Source organism: Anser brachyrhynchus (genome assembly GCF_964034855.1).
Source record: "Anser brachyrhynchus genome assembly, chromosome: 15".
NCBI lineage: Eukaryota > Metazoa > Chordata > Aves > Anseriformes > Anatidae > Anser > Anser brachyrhynchus.
This window is the reverse complement of record NC_137733.1, coordinates 13,353,880-13,371,404: the sequence shown is the minus strand read 5'-3', so window position 1 is coordinate 13,371,404 and position 17,525 is coordinate 13,353,880. Positions and strand designations below refer to the sequence as shown.

General features: G+C 45.4%; 1 protein-coding gene across 2 annotated transcripts in view; it reads left to right on the top strand.

Annotated features, from left to right (window-relative positions):
• Positions 1-335: 335 nt before the first annotated feature.
• Positions 336-17,525, top strand: part of GNA12 (G protein subunit alpha 12) — a 43,343-nt gene continuing 26,153 nt past the window's right edge. Inside the window, exons 1-2 of one of the 2 annotated variants that reach the window (XM_080556425.1) lie at positions 336-1,015; positions 12,919-13,134. In XM_080556425.1, the coding sequence (XP_080412551.1) occupies positions 695-1,015; positions 12,919-13,134 (537 nt within the window). In that variant the 5' untranslated portion in view covers positions 336-694. The remainder of the gene's footprint in view (positions 1,016-12,918; positions 13,135-17,525) is intronic. The other variant, XM_080556426.1, reaches the window with a different exon arrangement.

Genomic DNA, 17,525 nt, shown 5'->3' with positions numbered 1-17,525 from the left:
GACGTCACGATTTGACGTCACATTCTGGCATCACGATCTGACGTCACACCCCGTCGCCACGCCCCCTTCGGCCGACCGGCCCTCTCCCCCCAGCCAGGCGCAGGCCACGCCCCCTCCTCCATCACCGCGCTCGGCCCCCCGCCCGTGATTGGCCCTCCCTCGCATTGGCCCGCCTCCCGCCTCGAGGCTCCTCCCCCTCCCCCGCCCTGCCCCTCCCTCCCCCGCCCTCTCCCCCTCGCACCCCCATTCCCTCGCGGCGCTTTTATCCAATCGGAACCGAGAACGCCTTGAGCGACACTTCCCCCGCCCAACGAGGCGCGGCGTTGGCGGGGCGGAGCCCCTCCCTCCGCCGGCCGCCTGAAGGCACCGGGGGCTCTCCGACACCCCCCCCCCTCCCGGCACCCCCTCACCCCTCAGCGGCCGCGGGGCTGAGGCCGGGCCGCGGCGCTCGGGGGGCGGCTGCCCGGGCCCCTGGGCGCCCCCACGGCTCGGAGCGGGCCGGCGGAGCCCCCTCCCCGAGCCTGCGGGCCGCGCCCCGCCGCCACCGCCCCCCTTCCTCCTCCTCCTCCTCCTCCTCGTCGTCGTCGTCGTCTCGGCGGCCTCCGCCCGATGCTGGCCGCGCAGCCGGGGCTCGGCGCGGCGCCGTGAGGCGGCTCCCTCCCCTCCTTCGTCCCCCGCCGCCACCGCCGCCGCCATGTCCGGCGTGGTGCGCACCCTCAGCCGCTGCCTGCTGCCCGCCGAGGCCCCGGGCCGAGGCCCGGAGCAGGCGCGGAGGGAGGGCAAGGAGCGGAGCCGCGACGCGGAGCGGGAGGCGAGGCGGCGGAGCCGGGAGATCGACGCGATGCTGGCCCGCGAGAGGCGGGCGGTGAGGCGCCTCGTCAAGATCCTGCTGCTGGGGGCCGGCGAGAGCGGCAAGTCCACCTTCCTCAAGCAGATGCGGATCATCCACGGCCGCGAGTTCGACCAGAAGGCGCTGCTCGAGTTCCGGGCCACCATCTACGAGAACATCCTCAAGGTGAGGGGCTCGGCGGGGAGCCGGGGCCCGCCGCGCGCCCGGGGGCAGGTGCCTGGCGAGGCGGTGCCCTTTGTGCGCCCGCGGGGAGCGGCTCCGGGCTCGCCCTCCCCGGGCCTCGCCGAAAAGGAGTCGGGGGAAAAGTTTGGCTGCGAACGGGGAGCGGGAGAAGCTTTGCGGGAACGCGGGGGAAAGAGGGGATAGGTGTGGCCTGCCTTCTGGAAAGCGCGTTAGGAGAGCATCCTCCAGGAGCCGGAGGGGCCTCAGGATTTGGAGGAGCGAGGAGGGGTTTGTGTGTTGTGCGCCCCGAGTCTGTGCACCCCGGGGTGAGACGAGAAACGGTCCCCGTGCGTGTGCTGCGGCCAAAAGTGGCTGTGGTTCGTCTTCAGGCCTTGGGGAACGTAGGTCATTAAAGCTGGGTGCTGCGGGATGCTATCGAGCGTAGCTCAGACGTTGAAATAACTTAGTTCTGGTGCCTTTGCAAAAAGGTCGTTGTTTGGCACTTGTGCGGGCTCCTAGTGCTGGCAGTACGTTTCTTTAGTGACTGGGGAACGTAAAGGCTACTGGTAGAGCTTGCAAGTTGAGCCCTTGGTCTTCAGACAGTGAAGGAAAATTATCCCTGACAACTACTGTTTCCTTCTGGGGAACAAGCTTTGATGCCCGGTTCAGGTAGAAGTGGTTGTGTTTCAGAATATCATTGAAGATGCGTGAGTACATTGCTTATGAATATCTCTCTCTTAATCGTCGTAATCTCTCTAAAAGATTAGAGACAGCTACTTTCCTGCTTATGTTTTTCTGTAGGACTGGCTCCATTCTTATATGGACAAGGATTTGTGAGGCTCTGTGATACCTCATAGAAAACTTGAGTGAAGGGAGCTGTGTAAATTAAGGATAACAAGAGTTACTTCTGAATTTTCAGATTTGTTTTGAATTGAAGCTTATATACCCTTAATAAGCACATGCACACACAGTGATTCTTGGTTTTTAAGAATTCCAGTATTCCGTCAAGAACCTTTAACTTCTGTTAGTGAACCAGGACATTGTTGGCTGATTTTCCTTTACTTTTTTAGTCCATTTTTGGAGCATGCTGTTTATTACATGAGCACGTTACATGTGTTACAGGCCCATTAACTGCAAGGAAGTTGAAGTTCAGAAGCTTTTCTTTCATTTAATTTAGGCCCAAAAAAAAGGGTCGTTACAAATTTTTAATTTGTATACCTAGAAGCAAGGATTCTTATCTTAGGGGACGATGCTTATTTTGGCACTGTCAGCGGTATATTTAGTGGTACTACTATTTTAAAGTAGTAACAGAAGCTTTTAAGGAAGAGATTTGTAGAAACAACACCTTGATGAGACTTTAGATTACAGAAGCAATACTAGTTATGGTTAAAATATTGTAATATTTTATGTTTAAAGAAAGTATAGAGCTTTCAGCAGTAGAACTTACTATGCGTAAGACAGGAAAGCGTCTCCGTCATCTTGGGGAAGCTGAGTTACACACTTGAAGCACTTGTCTGCTGGATGGCTTTGGGCAAATCTATGGAATCCGGGTCCTCGAGGTAGCTGGCTGGTGTTCTGATTTCAAGACCAGTAGTTACAGCACTTCATGGAGCGTTGTCAGCTGAGCACCTTTTTTAAGCCTCCCAATCATCAAAGTAAAACATGGAAGTATTATTGAAGGGAGATAACAGGGTTGAATGAACGCCCTTTTGGCCTTGCAGATTGTGATTTGGGAGTGTTAGGGTATGGTACCCTTGTAGGTACAGGTACAGTGTCCGTTGAACTTCTCCTTTTTTGTTTCTCTGGATGACAGATGGCTCTTGTGTAAGAATACAGTTTATATTTCACCCACAGTTTTGGGGAATGGCTCAGGAATAGCTGCTACGGAAAGAGCACGCAGAAGGAAAGAGCAAACAGAGGAAACGAAATGTTTTCTGATGGGAAGGTCTGAGACTGGAGCGGGGAGGAGGCAGTAGATGTTCTGTTTGCTTCTTGCCCATTGGAAAGAAACCTGATAACACCTTGAAATTCTGCTGTAATCATCGGGAAGAAGTCAAGTACCAAGACAGACTTAGGGGACTCTTAAAACAGTGATGTTGTCAGGGAAATTTAGTTTAGTGTAACACTTTCTTGTATTACAGTTCTGTGGAAAACCATAAAATGTTTCAAGTAAACTAATTTTGCTTCTCGGACAATGTAAATTGTCAAGTGAATCTGATTGCTGTTCTTTCTATAGAAGTGTTTAGACTACAAGTTATTTCCCGTGTTTCAGGAAGTTCAGACTCGAATGATCATCCATTAACACTAAGCGGAGCGGAGATCACTGTGTGGCTAACTTACAAGAAAGGGTTTAAGATCAATTTTTATAACGCGATGCGTGGACAACACAAAATGTAAATGATCGTGTAGAATAGCATATAAATCTGTTGGACGTTGTGGAGTACAGCTGCGGCAACCTTACCCCTTGTTCCATTCAGTTCTCAGCGTCGTCAAGTAATGGTTCTGTTAAGCTCCTACAACGCTGAGATCTGAGATAGAAATGCAGTGTAAATCTCTGGGATTAAATGGTCAATTTTCGTTTTCCAACCATGACTAAACTTCTGTCTGAAGGAGAGAGGATTACTAGTCTCTCAGCAGTACTTGATATTTCTAAAGTGCTTATTGCGGTAGTATTTCGGCAGGCTACACAGCTCTTGGAAACTGAAGGAACCGATTGAGCAAACAGAACCCGAAACCTCTCTGGAAATAATGGTGCTAAGTGTGAATTGACGTTAGCGTCAGCTTCGACTTTGAGTTTTCGGCTTTCCTTGCCCTGTTCTCTCTGTTTCTTTCTCTCCACCCGCCCCCCCCTCCACCTTGGGAAACCCTAGTTAGAAACAAACTGCTAAAACAGAGTAAATCCCTGGTACAGGATTTACTTTTCCGTTCAGTACAGGTGATAGTTCAGGGCCTCGCTAGCTTTTTCTGGCGTTTGTGGGGCAGTCTTCAAATACATTAGCTTTGCTTTGGTTTAAGGTAAATAGTCATCGGTTAACTAGGGTTTTGCTTGTTAATCGAGGCTAAGTTTCAAAGTAACTTTTTGGAACTTCTTGGTGATTGAAGTGAAAAGCAGCAGTGTTAATGTCCCGGTATGAGTACACAGGCTTCGCGGCTTCAGCACACCCACCTGGAAGAGGCAGGCGGGTAGGACAGGGCCGTGCTGCAGCGTCAGCTTCAGGACAGCTCTTGGGGGAACAGAGAAACCTGGAAAACCGTTGTGTACCTTAACTCCAAGTCTAAGCAACGTCTGGTGGCGTTACATGAGCGTTTTGACACCTTCTAGCTGTAACTGGAGGGGTGATCTCTTGATACCTTCCAAAATAGAAGGGGTGGCCTTGCTCTGCTCTATTTGCTTCCTTGGATAACAATTAGAGAGCTTAGGGACTTGATGAATCATGGCTCTGATGTTCCTTGTCTAAATGTTTTTTTTTGTTTCAAGTATGAGAATAGCATGCTGCTTGAAGAAACCCAGCTTAGCTGCGTAAGAAAATAATTAATCTACGAGCACCAGAGTGGTGCTTGCAGCAGCATGTTTGGGAGATCTCAATCTGAAGGGAGGAAAAAAAAAATCAGTTTTTAAAAGCCTCAAGTATGATCTGTTGATATTTTTGGTAGCAGTATTTTCTATGTTGAGATTGCAACGGCCAGCTCAAAGTTTCAGTACATCTACGAGCGCTTTCTTGGTGTCTGTGGCCTGAGTTGGGCCGGCCGACTGCAGAGCTGGGAGCCCGGCCTTGCAGAGGGAAGGACTGCTCAGGAAGTGATGTGTAACTGCTTGTGGGCTCTGACGGGGGGGAGGAACAACCAAAGGTCTCAAACATGCACGCTCCCTGAGGATATATCTTCGGGACTTTTGAATGTAGTTACAATACACGTGGGCATAACTGAGAGCATTTCTCCCCAATGGTTTGAGTGTCTGTAAGTAACAACAAAGCTGGCAAGACGCGTAGCCTGTGCTGAAGTCCATTTCAAGAACTTTGGACGTCTGAGCGGGTACCGAAACCCAGACTGCTGCTGCTCCGTTGTTTCAGGTACCCTCTGCCCTGAATGGGCTTCCGTTGTGTTCGTCGGGTCTAAGCAGAAGTAAACTTGTAATGAGTTACCACAAATAATAGCTGGCTGGCAACTTGCTGGTTTCAGTCAAGCACACGTTCTGTGAAGTGGGAAGAGTATTCCCAAATTTAGATGAGCTGCACTGTGGGTGACCAAATCACCTAGTCACTTACAGTGCAAACCTGGTTCTTCTAACAGCCTGCAGACGCAGGGGGACCGAGGTCTTTCCGTTACGTGAGTTCTTGCTACCCGCCGAATTGACTCCAAATTTTTCTGGGTTTCTATTGAAATGAATTTGGTAACCTGTTAGGTGCTAATGACACGCAGTCTGTTGGTTGGAGCCTGTCTACACTTTAGCCGTTTGTCACAGGTCGGCATCCGCCAAATTTCCCCTGGGACGGCTTCCTTTGGGAGGAATGTGAAGGAGAACGCTCGGGAGGAGCTGTGGCTAATCAGGAGCTTTTCTATTAAATCTAACGTACAAGTGCTAAAGCTCCGTGTTAGAACTGGTATTTAAATCTGATTATCTATGCTCTGTGCTTTGACTCTTTGGTGGTTATTTTAATACGAAAAACAATACTCACAAAAACATGAGGGAAGATAAACACGCCAAACTTCTGAGTCGTCTTGGTCTTTTTGTTCCAGTTTCATTTGATCAATGATACACTTGGTAATTTCCACTTGATGTGGATGTTGTCTTAAATCTAGGTTCCCTCGCATCTGGTGGTCTCTTCGTGTTTTAAGGGTGTCTCTTGGTTGGGCTAGGAGAGAGCAATCTCTTCCCCATGGTGCACAGTGGAAGAGGAATAATGGTCAGTAGTAAGTGATAAATATTAATTGTTGCTCCAAAACAGAGCCTACAGTGCTCTTGTGATGTAGTCATTAGTCTCGCAGAACATGAGTTAGTCCCTGGAGACTGGAGACACGTACTTTGATGTTTTCCAGACAAAACTTTAGTCACTTGAGTGACTAAATCTGGGAGCGTGCATTACATTCAGTTGTTTCGGTACAGATATATTTTTATAATCCGCTTGGAAAGAGTATTGGCAAAGAAATCACCAGATTCTGCTACTAGGAGTGTGTACAAGAAAATTTCAGAGCAAAAGCAAACTAGCAGACATTATTTTAAGAAGCTCAATGCAAATCACACAAAGAGGAAAAGCCAAGAGCATAAGCCACGGGCTGCAGGGTTGCCAAATGAGTTTCCTTCACTTGTGTGTGTCTTTGCCTCATTGTGGGGCTGGGGACAACGGATCCTGTCCTGGGGTGGAGACCCCTGGAGCTGCAGGTGCCACTTCAGCCCCACTGAAGGCATGAGCTAGGCACAAGGGTGATAGTCTCAGGAAAAGGAGCAACCCGGTAATGTAACTCTGGGAGCACTAACTTGGAACTTTTTTCAAGGTCCTGCATTAGTCATCACCTCCGAGGTAAATTGTCTCACTACTTGGTGCCTAGCTGCAAGTAAAGCTTGCATCAAGAGGACTTTTTTTTTTTTTCTTCTGCATTTATCGTCATTTTGCTGGATTTACTGGAAGACAAGGACTCTTTTCAGAGCTGCCAGACGAGCAGACATCGCTGCTGCTCCCAGGTCAGAGATTCAGTGGCTAATCCAAATGCTTCTTAATGTTTGCGTTCCCGTGGACTGAGTAAATGACTCCTTCCCTTTGTTCAGGTTTTTATTTGTGTGTTGGGCTGGAAGGTAGGTCACCTTCGCTGCCTACCCTGCTCTCACCTGGGTGGGATTGGGATATGGGAACGCTGATAAAGCACACGCAACTGCTGAGCCTTATGCTGGCCAACTGGTGCTGCTTCCTCCCCTGCCTTGTGTCTGTGATGAGGCTTTTGTTGGTGTTTTGGTTTGTGGGCTCCAAAAAATGACAAAGCCATCAGACAGGAGAGGAGGGTGGAGCCATGCTGCCAGGAGGGATGCCCCTCCTGGTGGTACCTAGTTGTTGGAGGGACTGCTCAGTGATACAGCGCCTCATCCTGAAGGGCGTTGGGTTTTTTGCTGCTGCTTGGATATCGAGTTCCAAGGGCATAGATCAAATAAACACACCGTTAATGCCTTCACGATAGCATGCTGTATGAATCTGATTGTCTTGCAGTTAACTTTGTTAGCAGTAGATCTCCTTCCTCCCAGTGTTCCAGGCGGCATTAAAAAAGTGCCTGTGAGTATATTTGGGAACGCTGACACTTGTGTTGTTCAAACTTGTATTTGAAAATGTCTTCTTTTAGACCGTAAAGAGTTATTTTCTAAAAACACATGCAGGCTACATTTTATCATCTCTGTTTGCCAGTAAGAGCTGCTGCTGCTGAAAAAGCCAGCCCCATCTAGGGCTGCGAGGTTGAGCCTTCTCCTCTCGTGCTGGCACCAGTGGTCCCGAAGCTGTTGCAGTTTTTCGGTCCTGCCTTCCAGTCCAGCTGGCCCCGGCTCACCCAGCCGCGTCGTGTCGTGCCGTTCCCCTGGCACCGGGGCACAGCAGAAATATCTTACCAAGGTGGGAGCGCTCCCTTCGGCGTTAGCTCAGCTCTATATTGGTCTCTGTGAGTTGTGATCCCCAAACATTGCCAGTTTCTTGTCAACAACAATGAGGAAAAACAGGCAGCAGGAAACACGTTTCAATCTCCCTGTTGCCTGCAGTGTTAAAGCCATAGGAAGACGGCACTGCCTGCTAGCTGTGATTTGGAGTCTCCTGATAAAGCACTGGGCGATGATCAGCGTTTCTCCTGTGACAACCATTTCTGTAAGTGACGTAGTTGCTGGGCATCTGGGGCTTTGGTGTGAGGTTGGACAGTGTGAAAAAAAAAAAAAAAGCTTGAAAACAAGCATCTGCTGCAGGATTTTGTGTGTGACAGTTCTGTGCTGTGTCAGCTCATACACAGCTGTAGTTCAATACGGGGATTTGGGGACAACTCCGTGTAGAAGGCTTTTCTGACTATTTTTGTATGTTATGTCTAGACCCTTGACTACAATAGCCAGTTCTCTTGAGTCACTTCACTGTCGCTTTGGGCACGGACCAACCTGCCCTTGCTTACGAGTGCCCTCAAGCCCACAGCTTGTGCTCGCTCAGCCTGTGTGTTGGCCCCTCTGGCAGCAGGTGGGGGGTTCCTAGGGAGCCTTCAAGTGCTGGAACAGGTGAATAACCTAAAACACAGCATTTGTGTTTTAAGAAGTAATAACTACTGAGATAAGATATTCTTAAATCCAGCTGCTTCTCAAATACTGCAATGCTTCTTTTCAAGCATTGGCAAGCATCACTGGCTTCAAGTGAAATTAGCCGGTGATAACTTTTCTAATAATTCCCCCAAAGTAGTTGAATTATTGTGTAAAAATGCAAACCAACCCTGATTTTTTTTCAAACCACTTTCAGAAGTGAAGGAGGCAAAATATATTTTAACCAGTCCTAATAACAAGCATTTGTGGAAATGCTCATAAAACCTTCGTGCTGGTGAGGAGCAAACGTTCTGCTGAGCGCCTGACAGCTGTGCTCCATCAGGCCAAGGATCCAGCGCTTTGTCTCTGTGAAAGGGGAAAAGAATGGGTATGAGAACGGGGCAATGTGATATTTTGGTGTACTCTTCCAGTTGCTGGCAGCCTTGGGTTTCGGAAACTTCCTGAGCCAGGAGTCGCATCTGGAATGTAACTGAGTAGTCCTTCTTGGAGCTCTCTTCTGTCAATTTGTCTTGGTTGCTTTCTGAGTCCATGTGTTCTTTTGGCCAGCATCCTCTGTAACTGTGTTAGTCTCACTCCGGGCTAGGTAGGAGAAAGCCCTTCTTTTAGCTGAACCTAGCAGTGCTGCTGTGCCAGGAGTACTTGTGTACTGGGGGGGGTGGAATAATCTTCTGTATTCCCTTTCTCTAAGTAGTTTGCAATTTCTGTAGATTTCTGATGTGTCATACCTTAGTTATCTTTTCTTTCAAAGCTGTAGGTTTCTATATCTGTTTAGTATCTCCTTCGATGTAAGATAATTCATGACAGATCACAGCACGCTTCTGTTGCACTTTCTTGGTTCCACCCTCTCCGTTCAGGTTATGCGTGTGCTGGGGTTTGTACAGTGACTTGTACATGTTAAAAATCACTAGGAGAGGCGTAGGACAGAGAACTTTGCTATTTCTTACCTGGTGTTTCTGGTGTGCTGCTGTTTTGCCTTTTTTAATGCTTGACAGTATCCTTATCTGTGAATTTGTGTTCTTTGCACCTGTGCTTAGTCTGTGTCCTGCTTTGCAGCACAAAAGCTTTAGATCAGCTGAGCTCTTCAGAAGTTTTTTTCAATATCAAAAGTTTGCCGTTTTTTTCTGTATGCCAGTTTAGAAAATATTACAGAAACAGGCAATATTCATTCTTCTGAATGAACAAGTGAGTTGTTAATTTCTTGAAGAGTAGAAAATGAGAAAAATGTTCGGTGTTGGGAAGCCTTACTGTGAAATGGTTACTGCAGTTAAAGGGTGTTACCTTTGTGACCAGAACTCCGGAGGAAGGGTTGCACATGCAATGAGACTTGGTATTTTTAATTTTTACTGATGAGTCCAAATTGAGTTTTGACAAACATACTTTAATAATGTATTATGCTATTTTAAGATAGATACAAAATCTAGGTATTTTAAGCAAATTCCGTTTTCTAAGCGAAATGTTTACTTCTAGGCATCACCAGCATGTATAAGCAGTCCAGCAGTTTTATCTAGAGAAGAGTGGCTGGCTGGCTGGCTCCCATGAGTGTGTTTTTTTTGAGGAAAGAGGTATGGAAATCTTTCCAGAAAGAGGGAGCCTGTCCTATGGCAGCTTGTGCTGTGGATTACTGGGGCAAGGATTACCCAGGGCTTGTTGTGGCAGCAAAAAAGCAGTGTTACTCTGAAATGAGAGAATAGCCGTATATGAGATCTAATTTTACAGACTTGTTTGTCCTTGTTTTTGTGACATCTGCTTGTAGCATTCCTCATTTTGTGAGGATGCAGAAACACTTGGTTTAGACTTGCTCTACTGGGGCACTTTGCTGAGTCACGTTTTTAACTGCTAAGAGTTGGGGGGAAGAAACCCTGGCCGTTCTTCTTACGTCAAGCTTCTGCTTGTGATGCATTTTAGGTATAAATGTCAAAGCTGGTGTGTTCTGTAAATTCTGATTTTGAGAGGTGCTTTCCTTTGGATATCCACAGCATTCCTCCTACCCCATTTCCTATTTTTGATGCTCTTCACTCAGTGTTTAAGATCATCCTTCTGTGTGTTTCTGTAGGTGTCTGTCAGTGCTGATGGCTCTGCCTCTGGCTGCCAGTTGGTCCCAGCTCTGTCCCTGTACATGACTCGGTGGCAATCGTTCCCCCCGCTAAAACAGTCGGAGGAAGATGCTGAATGCCACATGCACCCCGTTGGGTAACCATGTGGTTTATGCACAGCATAGGGTCTGTGGGATCCAGGTTTAGTTCCTTCTCCTGCCCCAGGGAGATTCAAACCTGCATTGCCAAAGAGCTGCAGCCAGCAGATAAGTGACTATTCTGGGACCAGTGCAGTCTCTACATCCTTGATTGAAATTCTGCTCTGTGGTTTTCTCCAAACAAATGATGAAACTTTCCTTAACAACAGCCTCTCGAGATCCTGCACATCCCCGGTGGGAGCAGTAAAATGCGAAGCGACAGTATGGGGAAAGGCATCGAGTCTCAAGTCCAAATGCTGCTTCATCGTAGTGGGAACTCAGCGATCCTGCCGTCTCTCACTTGAGATGCTTTTAGGGGACTGCGATAGCCGTGAGATGGTGAAGAGTTAAATCCATCTGGATGCTGGAAGATGGAAAAGCTGCGGCTGAGCCGGGCGGTGGCTGCGGGAGCTGGAGCCGGGGCAGGTGAAAGGTCGGAGCCGGCTGAGCCCTGCATGTGGACGGAGCCCCAGTTAACTGTTTCTGTCCGTGAACATGACTTCTGGCACAGAAACAAACGTGGCATTAAGCATCTAGAAATAGCAGTGTGCCATCAGCCCTGCTAACCACAAAGTTTTGGAAAAAATTCCTTGTGAAATTCTCATCTGAGGGCAGGGGGGACTTTGCACCCGGACGGAGCTCAGTGCAAGTGATTGGTTTGCAAAAGCATCTCAAGTCATGAGATGGAGTGCGGGCATCTGCAGTTCAGAGGGAACCTTGCAAGTGGTGCATTTTCCTTCTGGCTGGAGTTTGTTGACACTGTTCAAGTAAAGCAGATCTCAGGACTTGTGCTAATAAAATGATAAACTCTAACTAGGAATGACAGTGGGCTTTTGGTCTGTCCAGCAGAGTTACTAAGTAGTTACTTATGTCTGGAACTTAAACCAGCAGCTTGTAAATACATTCAATTTTAGTCTTTTCATGGTATTGTCAAGATCTGTTCTCTACTTTATAAAAAGAAAGTAACAATCACTAGAGAACCAAATATTTACATTTCTGGGAGACTGCACTTCAGGAACACTTGCACAGTGACAAGCAAGATGCTTCATTTTGTGTTCTTGTTCTGTGACACTCAAACTTAAGTTGCTTCTCACTTCTCTTTCCAATCTTAATTTCCATTGGAGAAGTTACTGTTCGTGTTGTGTGGGGCTGTTAAGGGACTGGAGACATGAAAGGTTCAAGTGTTGACAAAACATACTTGCCATCCTGGTAGCTTAAAGTATACAAAAAAGAAGCGGTCCCATGATGCAGAGGTTCGTGTGCATAGCTGTGGAAACAAAGCTTCAGTTTTAGTTTTTATTTTTGTTTTCATAAACTGTTAAACCAAAAGATCAGCACAGTAAGCAGTTGTTTAGTACAACACGCAGATCTTACTTGTGAATTAGGTAGTGCTTGAGATGCGAAGCCGCCATTAACAGATTTATCCAGTTTTAAAGCGATTCTTACTGTTGAGAAATAAGCATCGCCCATCTGAAGGCAATAAGCACAGGTGTGGTTAGATTCGAGGCCGAAGTTTCAAAGTTATTTAACCTCATGTGTTTGGCCCATTGCCATGAATAAGAAGTTAAGTTTCCGTAAAAATGGCAAAGCGTGCAATTGAGTGGTCTCAGTAATCCTGAGTTAAATTTGAGAACTGGGTCGCCTTCCTTCAATTTTATTATTTTTTTCCCCCCCTCAGAATTGGGATATCAAAATGTATCTGTCATGACTTATCAAATGTGTGGCAAGCTGGAAAAGTTAGCTGGTGCTGATGGAAAACTGCTGCTGCTTTACTCAGCCTGGCAGCTTGAAACCCCTCCAGAGTCTCCAGCTTCCTTGCCGCTAGGCTTTCCTACTGGAAGGAACTGCTTGGATGAAGGTCTCTCAACAGAAGATGCTTATTTACAGTAAATTTTCAATAAGTCTGTCAAGTTGGATAGACGTATTTTCTTGTGTTTTATAGCATCCAAGTAGATTGTGTCAAAACCATGCTTTACAGCAACGTGCTTCTAGGATCTTGCTAGCTTGGTATGGCGCTCTGTTTCTGTAAGTGTTTAAAACCATGTTAGTGAGGATCATAAGTTAGTTCCCAGGCACTTTTTTTGTGCATTCGGTGCTTGCTTTTATTTTTAATCTGTTGGTAATAGCCTTTGTTCTGCTGCTAATATTTTTTCCCACCTGAAGAAATACATTGTGGCTAGGCTGCTTATACCAGCAAGCTCTTTCTATCTTATTTCTGGTGGAGATGTTCCAATAAACAATGTTTGATTCCCTCCTGCGTTCAGGCTCACCAGAGTAAGGTCTTAAAAAAAAAAAAAAAAAAAAAAAAAAAAAAAAAAACACAGCCCTGAATTTCAAGCACCTCTGAGTCCTTGTTCTTTTATACACTTTAATCTCTTTCTCACTGACTTTATCTGACTCTTTCTTTAGGGCTGCAGGGTTCTGGTTGATGCACGGGACAAACTGGGGATCCCTTGGCAGTACACAGAGAATGAGAAGCATGGGATGTTTTTGATGGCTTTTGAAAACAAAGCTGGAATGCCCATAGAGCCTGCCACTTTCCAGCTGTACGTACCTGCACTGGGCGCCCTGTGGAGGGATTCAGGAATCAAGGAAGCCTTCAGCCGTCGGAGCGAGTATCAGCTGGTGAGTACCACAGTTTTTGTGGTGGGAGGGGGGGGAAAAATGTTCCCTGCTGTATAAATATCTCCTCAGTTGAAAGATCACTCGCTACGTGCAAGATTTAGCCATCATATGAGCCGTTTGTAGTTATGCTGTAAATGTGAACACTTCAGCAGAAGGAACAAGTGGTAATTGGAGCCAAACTTGAAAAACTACATGGCAGTAAGAGGGAGTGGAAAAGTGCACGACTGGATAAACTGGAAGAGCAAGAGGAACCAAAAAAGGCAGGAATTGGTTGAACTAAAAATATTTTAGCAGCTCAGTAGTTCTGTTCATAGTAGGTCACTGATGAAGGCACACTTAATTTGTAACTTTCCAGTCCTGCCAGCTTGCACTATATTGATACTGGCAAACTATTCCTGCATGCAGATCTTTTGAAGTGAATGCAACACCCATTCCGGCTGCTGCTATTTGGCTGTTTCTTTTCATCCTGACGTCTGCAAGTGAAATTTGGATAAGCAACTGGAAGATGACAGTGAGCTTTAAAAATGTGCTATCTTCCTTGCTTTCTTGTTACTAGATTTTCATGCTCTAGCACCAGACTAACTGCACTTCTGGTGTGGAATACGTTTCTAGCAGCTGTTCATAATGCACTCTTTTTTCTTTCTCCGTGCGAGTTGGAAATGTTTTTTCTTGTTTTCCACTTCCTTTTTCAGTGAAGCAAGGTACGGATCCATGCAACTTACTATCCCTGTAACTAGTTCTTAGAAGGTGACAGGGGATGATTTCCTAATTTTTCAAATAAATGATTTGTGATTCTAGAATATTGATTATGGTTTAATCTGCAGGTAGAATTCTTAGTTTCAGGTGTTTTGACCACAGACTGAATTTAGCTATGCTTAAAAACAGCTGAAGGTGAAATTCTTCATACCTGGATATGTTATGAATGTTTAATTAGAAGAGTTGGGTTAGAAACCTGAATTGTTATAGACTTAGACTTAAACTCTTACAAAGGAACTGGATATAACTATAGAAAAACCTAGAGAAACTCCCAGTGAAAGTCTGTTTTTTCATGCTACTACTTTACACGGATTTTGTGGTGTTTAATAGGGTAGTTAAACTCATGCTACAGGGCTTAGATAGTCATCTGTCTCTGCTACTAAGATGCCTGTTTGAGTCTTGCTGTTGCGTATCTTTGATATCTGTCTGAAGTATCTTGAGAATAGCTAAAGAATAAATAAAATGACTAGGTAAAATTGTCACAGGATGGTAGTAAAAACTTCATTTCCTTAGGCTAAAAATATTAACAAATTGCATGTTACAGCACTGGGAATGGGGGAAGGATAGATTGTTTCATAATTCCTAGCATCTGTAGAAATAGACTAAGCCTTTGCTGTTCTGCACTGTTCAAATGTGGAATAAAAAGATGGTTCATGCCACAGGGGACTTGCATTTAACATGAGACAACTACTAAGAGAATCCAGTATAATGAGCAGTAATTGCATCAGCAGCCTGTTAAAAATCGTACTTTTCCTGGGAAACGCTGTGATCAAGCAAGGGTTTCGTTTTTAAGGGGAAATGCAGATTGGGATCACGTGGGAGGTTCGTCCCTATGCCAGTTCAAAATAAAATTACATCAGACTGGGGGGGGGTGGAGGGGTGTCCAGTTTGCAGAATAAATAGCGTTCCCTGTCTAGTAGGCCTACCTTTGCATTCTCTTGCGTTGAGAGCAGGATTATCAGGGAATATCTAAAAATGAAAATGCCCCACAAAAACAAAGCATACAGGCATGGAAGTGATCATTTAACGTGCTGTCATCTTCAGCATCACGGTATAATTCTATCGTGTGTCTCTTTGGACAGCATTCAGGTAACCTGCTTAATGCTACTAGTGCGACTGAAACTGCTGCAGCACCCACGCTGCTAACTTGTCGATAATGCAGAGATAGTGTGCTACCAAAAATGCTGTTCATAACCCAGTCCTGTTGGGTTTAAAAAAAAAAAAAAAAAGATGCTTATTGCAGTAAAGTTTGGTAAATGTAATTGTTCTCAAGGGTACAAGTGCCAGTTTTAGATTGCTCCCTAAACAAACTCTTGAGACCTTAATAACTTGAACCTGTTTCTATTCCTTCTAGTTTCAGCAAAAGTCCAATTGCCCAAGTACACGAGGATTAGAAGCGGTACAGTTCCTTTAAAAAATAAATAAAAAGCTGAAAATTACCAAACTTTTTACAGAAAGCAGATAGTTTAAGGAGCTGCCATATTTATGATTGCATATAGTATGTATAAACCCATACCTTAATTTAGTTTAAGCCCTCCCTGGATACCGACTCATGTAAATAAATAGAAGCCAGATTTAGTCGACTCAGAGAAAATCATTCTATTCTGAACTGATTTTAACTAAGGCTAAAGAGAATCTCTGTATCAGCACTCCCTTTCTTATTTAGAGTAAGCTACTGAATGGAATATGCTTGGTTTGAACTGAATTTATTATCCTTATCCTAGTTTTAAAATAAACTCAAGTTTAAAGCTTTAAATTGCTGTAATTCTTCTGGATGTTTCTGGACGATGTTTGCAGTCACGACCTTGCTCAGAACCCGTGTTTTCTTCTCCCATGTCTTACAGTCAACTGAGCACCAGCCTGTTTTATTTTTGTTAATACTTTGCCTTGAGTAGTTCCTCCTCCAGTCAATGCTGCCCTGACTTCTAAGCCAGAGGATTACGTTGGTCTGCTTTTGAACTCTTTTTTCCAGGAAGTTGCGTAACTTTGCTTAAAAATAAAACATGGTTGGTTAACTACAGTTGAAAACTGCGGCGTACAGGTGTCCTCCTATGGTCTGTAACGCTGAGCGTAATGACTGACTCAGCAGGAGAAAACCTGTTGAAAGAAAATGGCTCTGACCAGAACGTCATACAATCTGAAAGCTTCTTCTCTGGGATTGCAGAAGCTGCCTCTGGGCATTTGAGTGTTTTCTGCTTCATATCCAGTGCCCAGAAGTGCTGGCTGTAAATCCCTGTCTGGGTCTTTGAGCTTTTCAGAAATGAGTGGGTGGATTCTACAATAGCAGGGTGCTTTTCTGCTTTTTTTTCCCCTTCACTGTCTTTCTTAAAGCAGACTAACCAATTTCACTTTCTTTTCACAAACACCAGCCTCTCATGCTTCCCCCCTGCCCCAGCCTGTCCCCACCGCCCCAAGTTCCTCTGTTCCTTGTATGCAAGCCAAGTAGTTTGGGGACAAAAGCTTCATTGTATGGTTGGTTACATTGTCATGTCTCTGTCCTCTGTTTTTAACTACTAGAATAGGAATTCCTTTGTAATCAGTATGTGATTCTTTTCTCCCTCGCCTTCATTATCCTACCCCATTTTCTGTCTGTATGTTAGAAAGGAATACATTTATCATGTGTCTGAAAATGTCCTGTAACATTTGTTCTTTTGAGGTTGCCGGTGGTGGTTTGGGCAACTGGGTGTCAGTTCTTCCTTGCCAGCAGGTGGAGACAAATTCTATTTTGAGTGGTTCCCTCATAGGAAGGGGCTTGAGATTACAATTATGTTTTAGCTGAAAGGGAGGGAGTTTCTTCACTTTGAGCCTAACAACAAGTATTTGGGTATACATAGGTGTCCAGGTGCGTGTATTAAAATAAACTGAAAGCTTTCTTACACCCCTAAACAATGCAAGTTCCTTCTAGCAGTAAAATGTGAAGACCGAGGCCAACGTAGGAATCTCTTTGGTCAGTCGGGTTTGGTTTTGTTTTGTTTTTCCCTTCCCAGGACTTCAGTGGGAGAACGTGAGAAGCCATTCACTTTTGTTTTAATGTGTCCAGAACAAGCATAAAAACTGACGGGAGGTCAGCTACTTTTAGGACTGCTTGTGACACTGCGTACTTTCTGTCAGTTTGGATAAAGATGGGCTAAATAGGACTTGTCGTGCAAGAAAGTGATACTTTCGTCATGGTCAAAAATAGCGGCGTGTTGTGTGCGAGCACTTACAGAGCTCATGACAACTATGAGCAGATTTGAAAAGACAATCATCTGCCCTTCTTTGGTTTGTTAAAGTAAAATTGACATTCTTTTAGCAGATTGGTGTTTTTTTAAACACGCATACTGTTTATGTACATCCCAAACACTGGAAGTCAAAGCGGTATCTTTATTTCAATTATTCTTGCTCTCTCCTTTCAAAATACTAATACTTTCTAGCCTGTTACTATATATTTGAAGAGTTCTTGAACTTCTCCTGTTGTACAATGTATCTCTTCAGGGTTGGTAGGACTATTTACTCTGAACTTCAAGGACCGTTTGCCCGTTAAGGTGACTGTGCCCATTTATTCACGTGTTGCCAGACTCATTTCTGACTGGAGTTTACAGATACCCGTCCTTCATGCAGAACAGAGCGCATGGCCTTGCTGTGAAAGACATCTG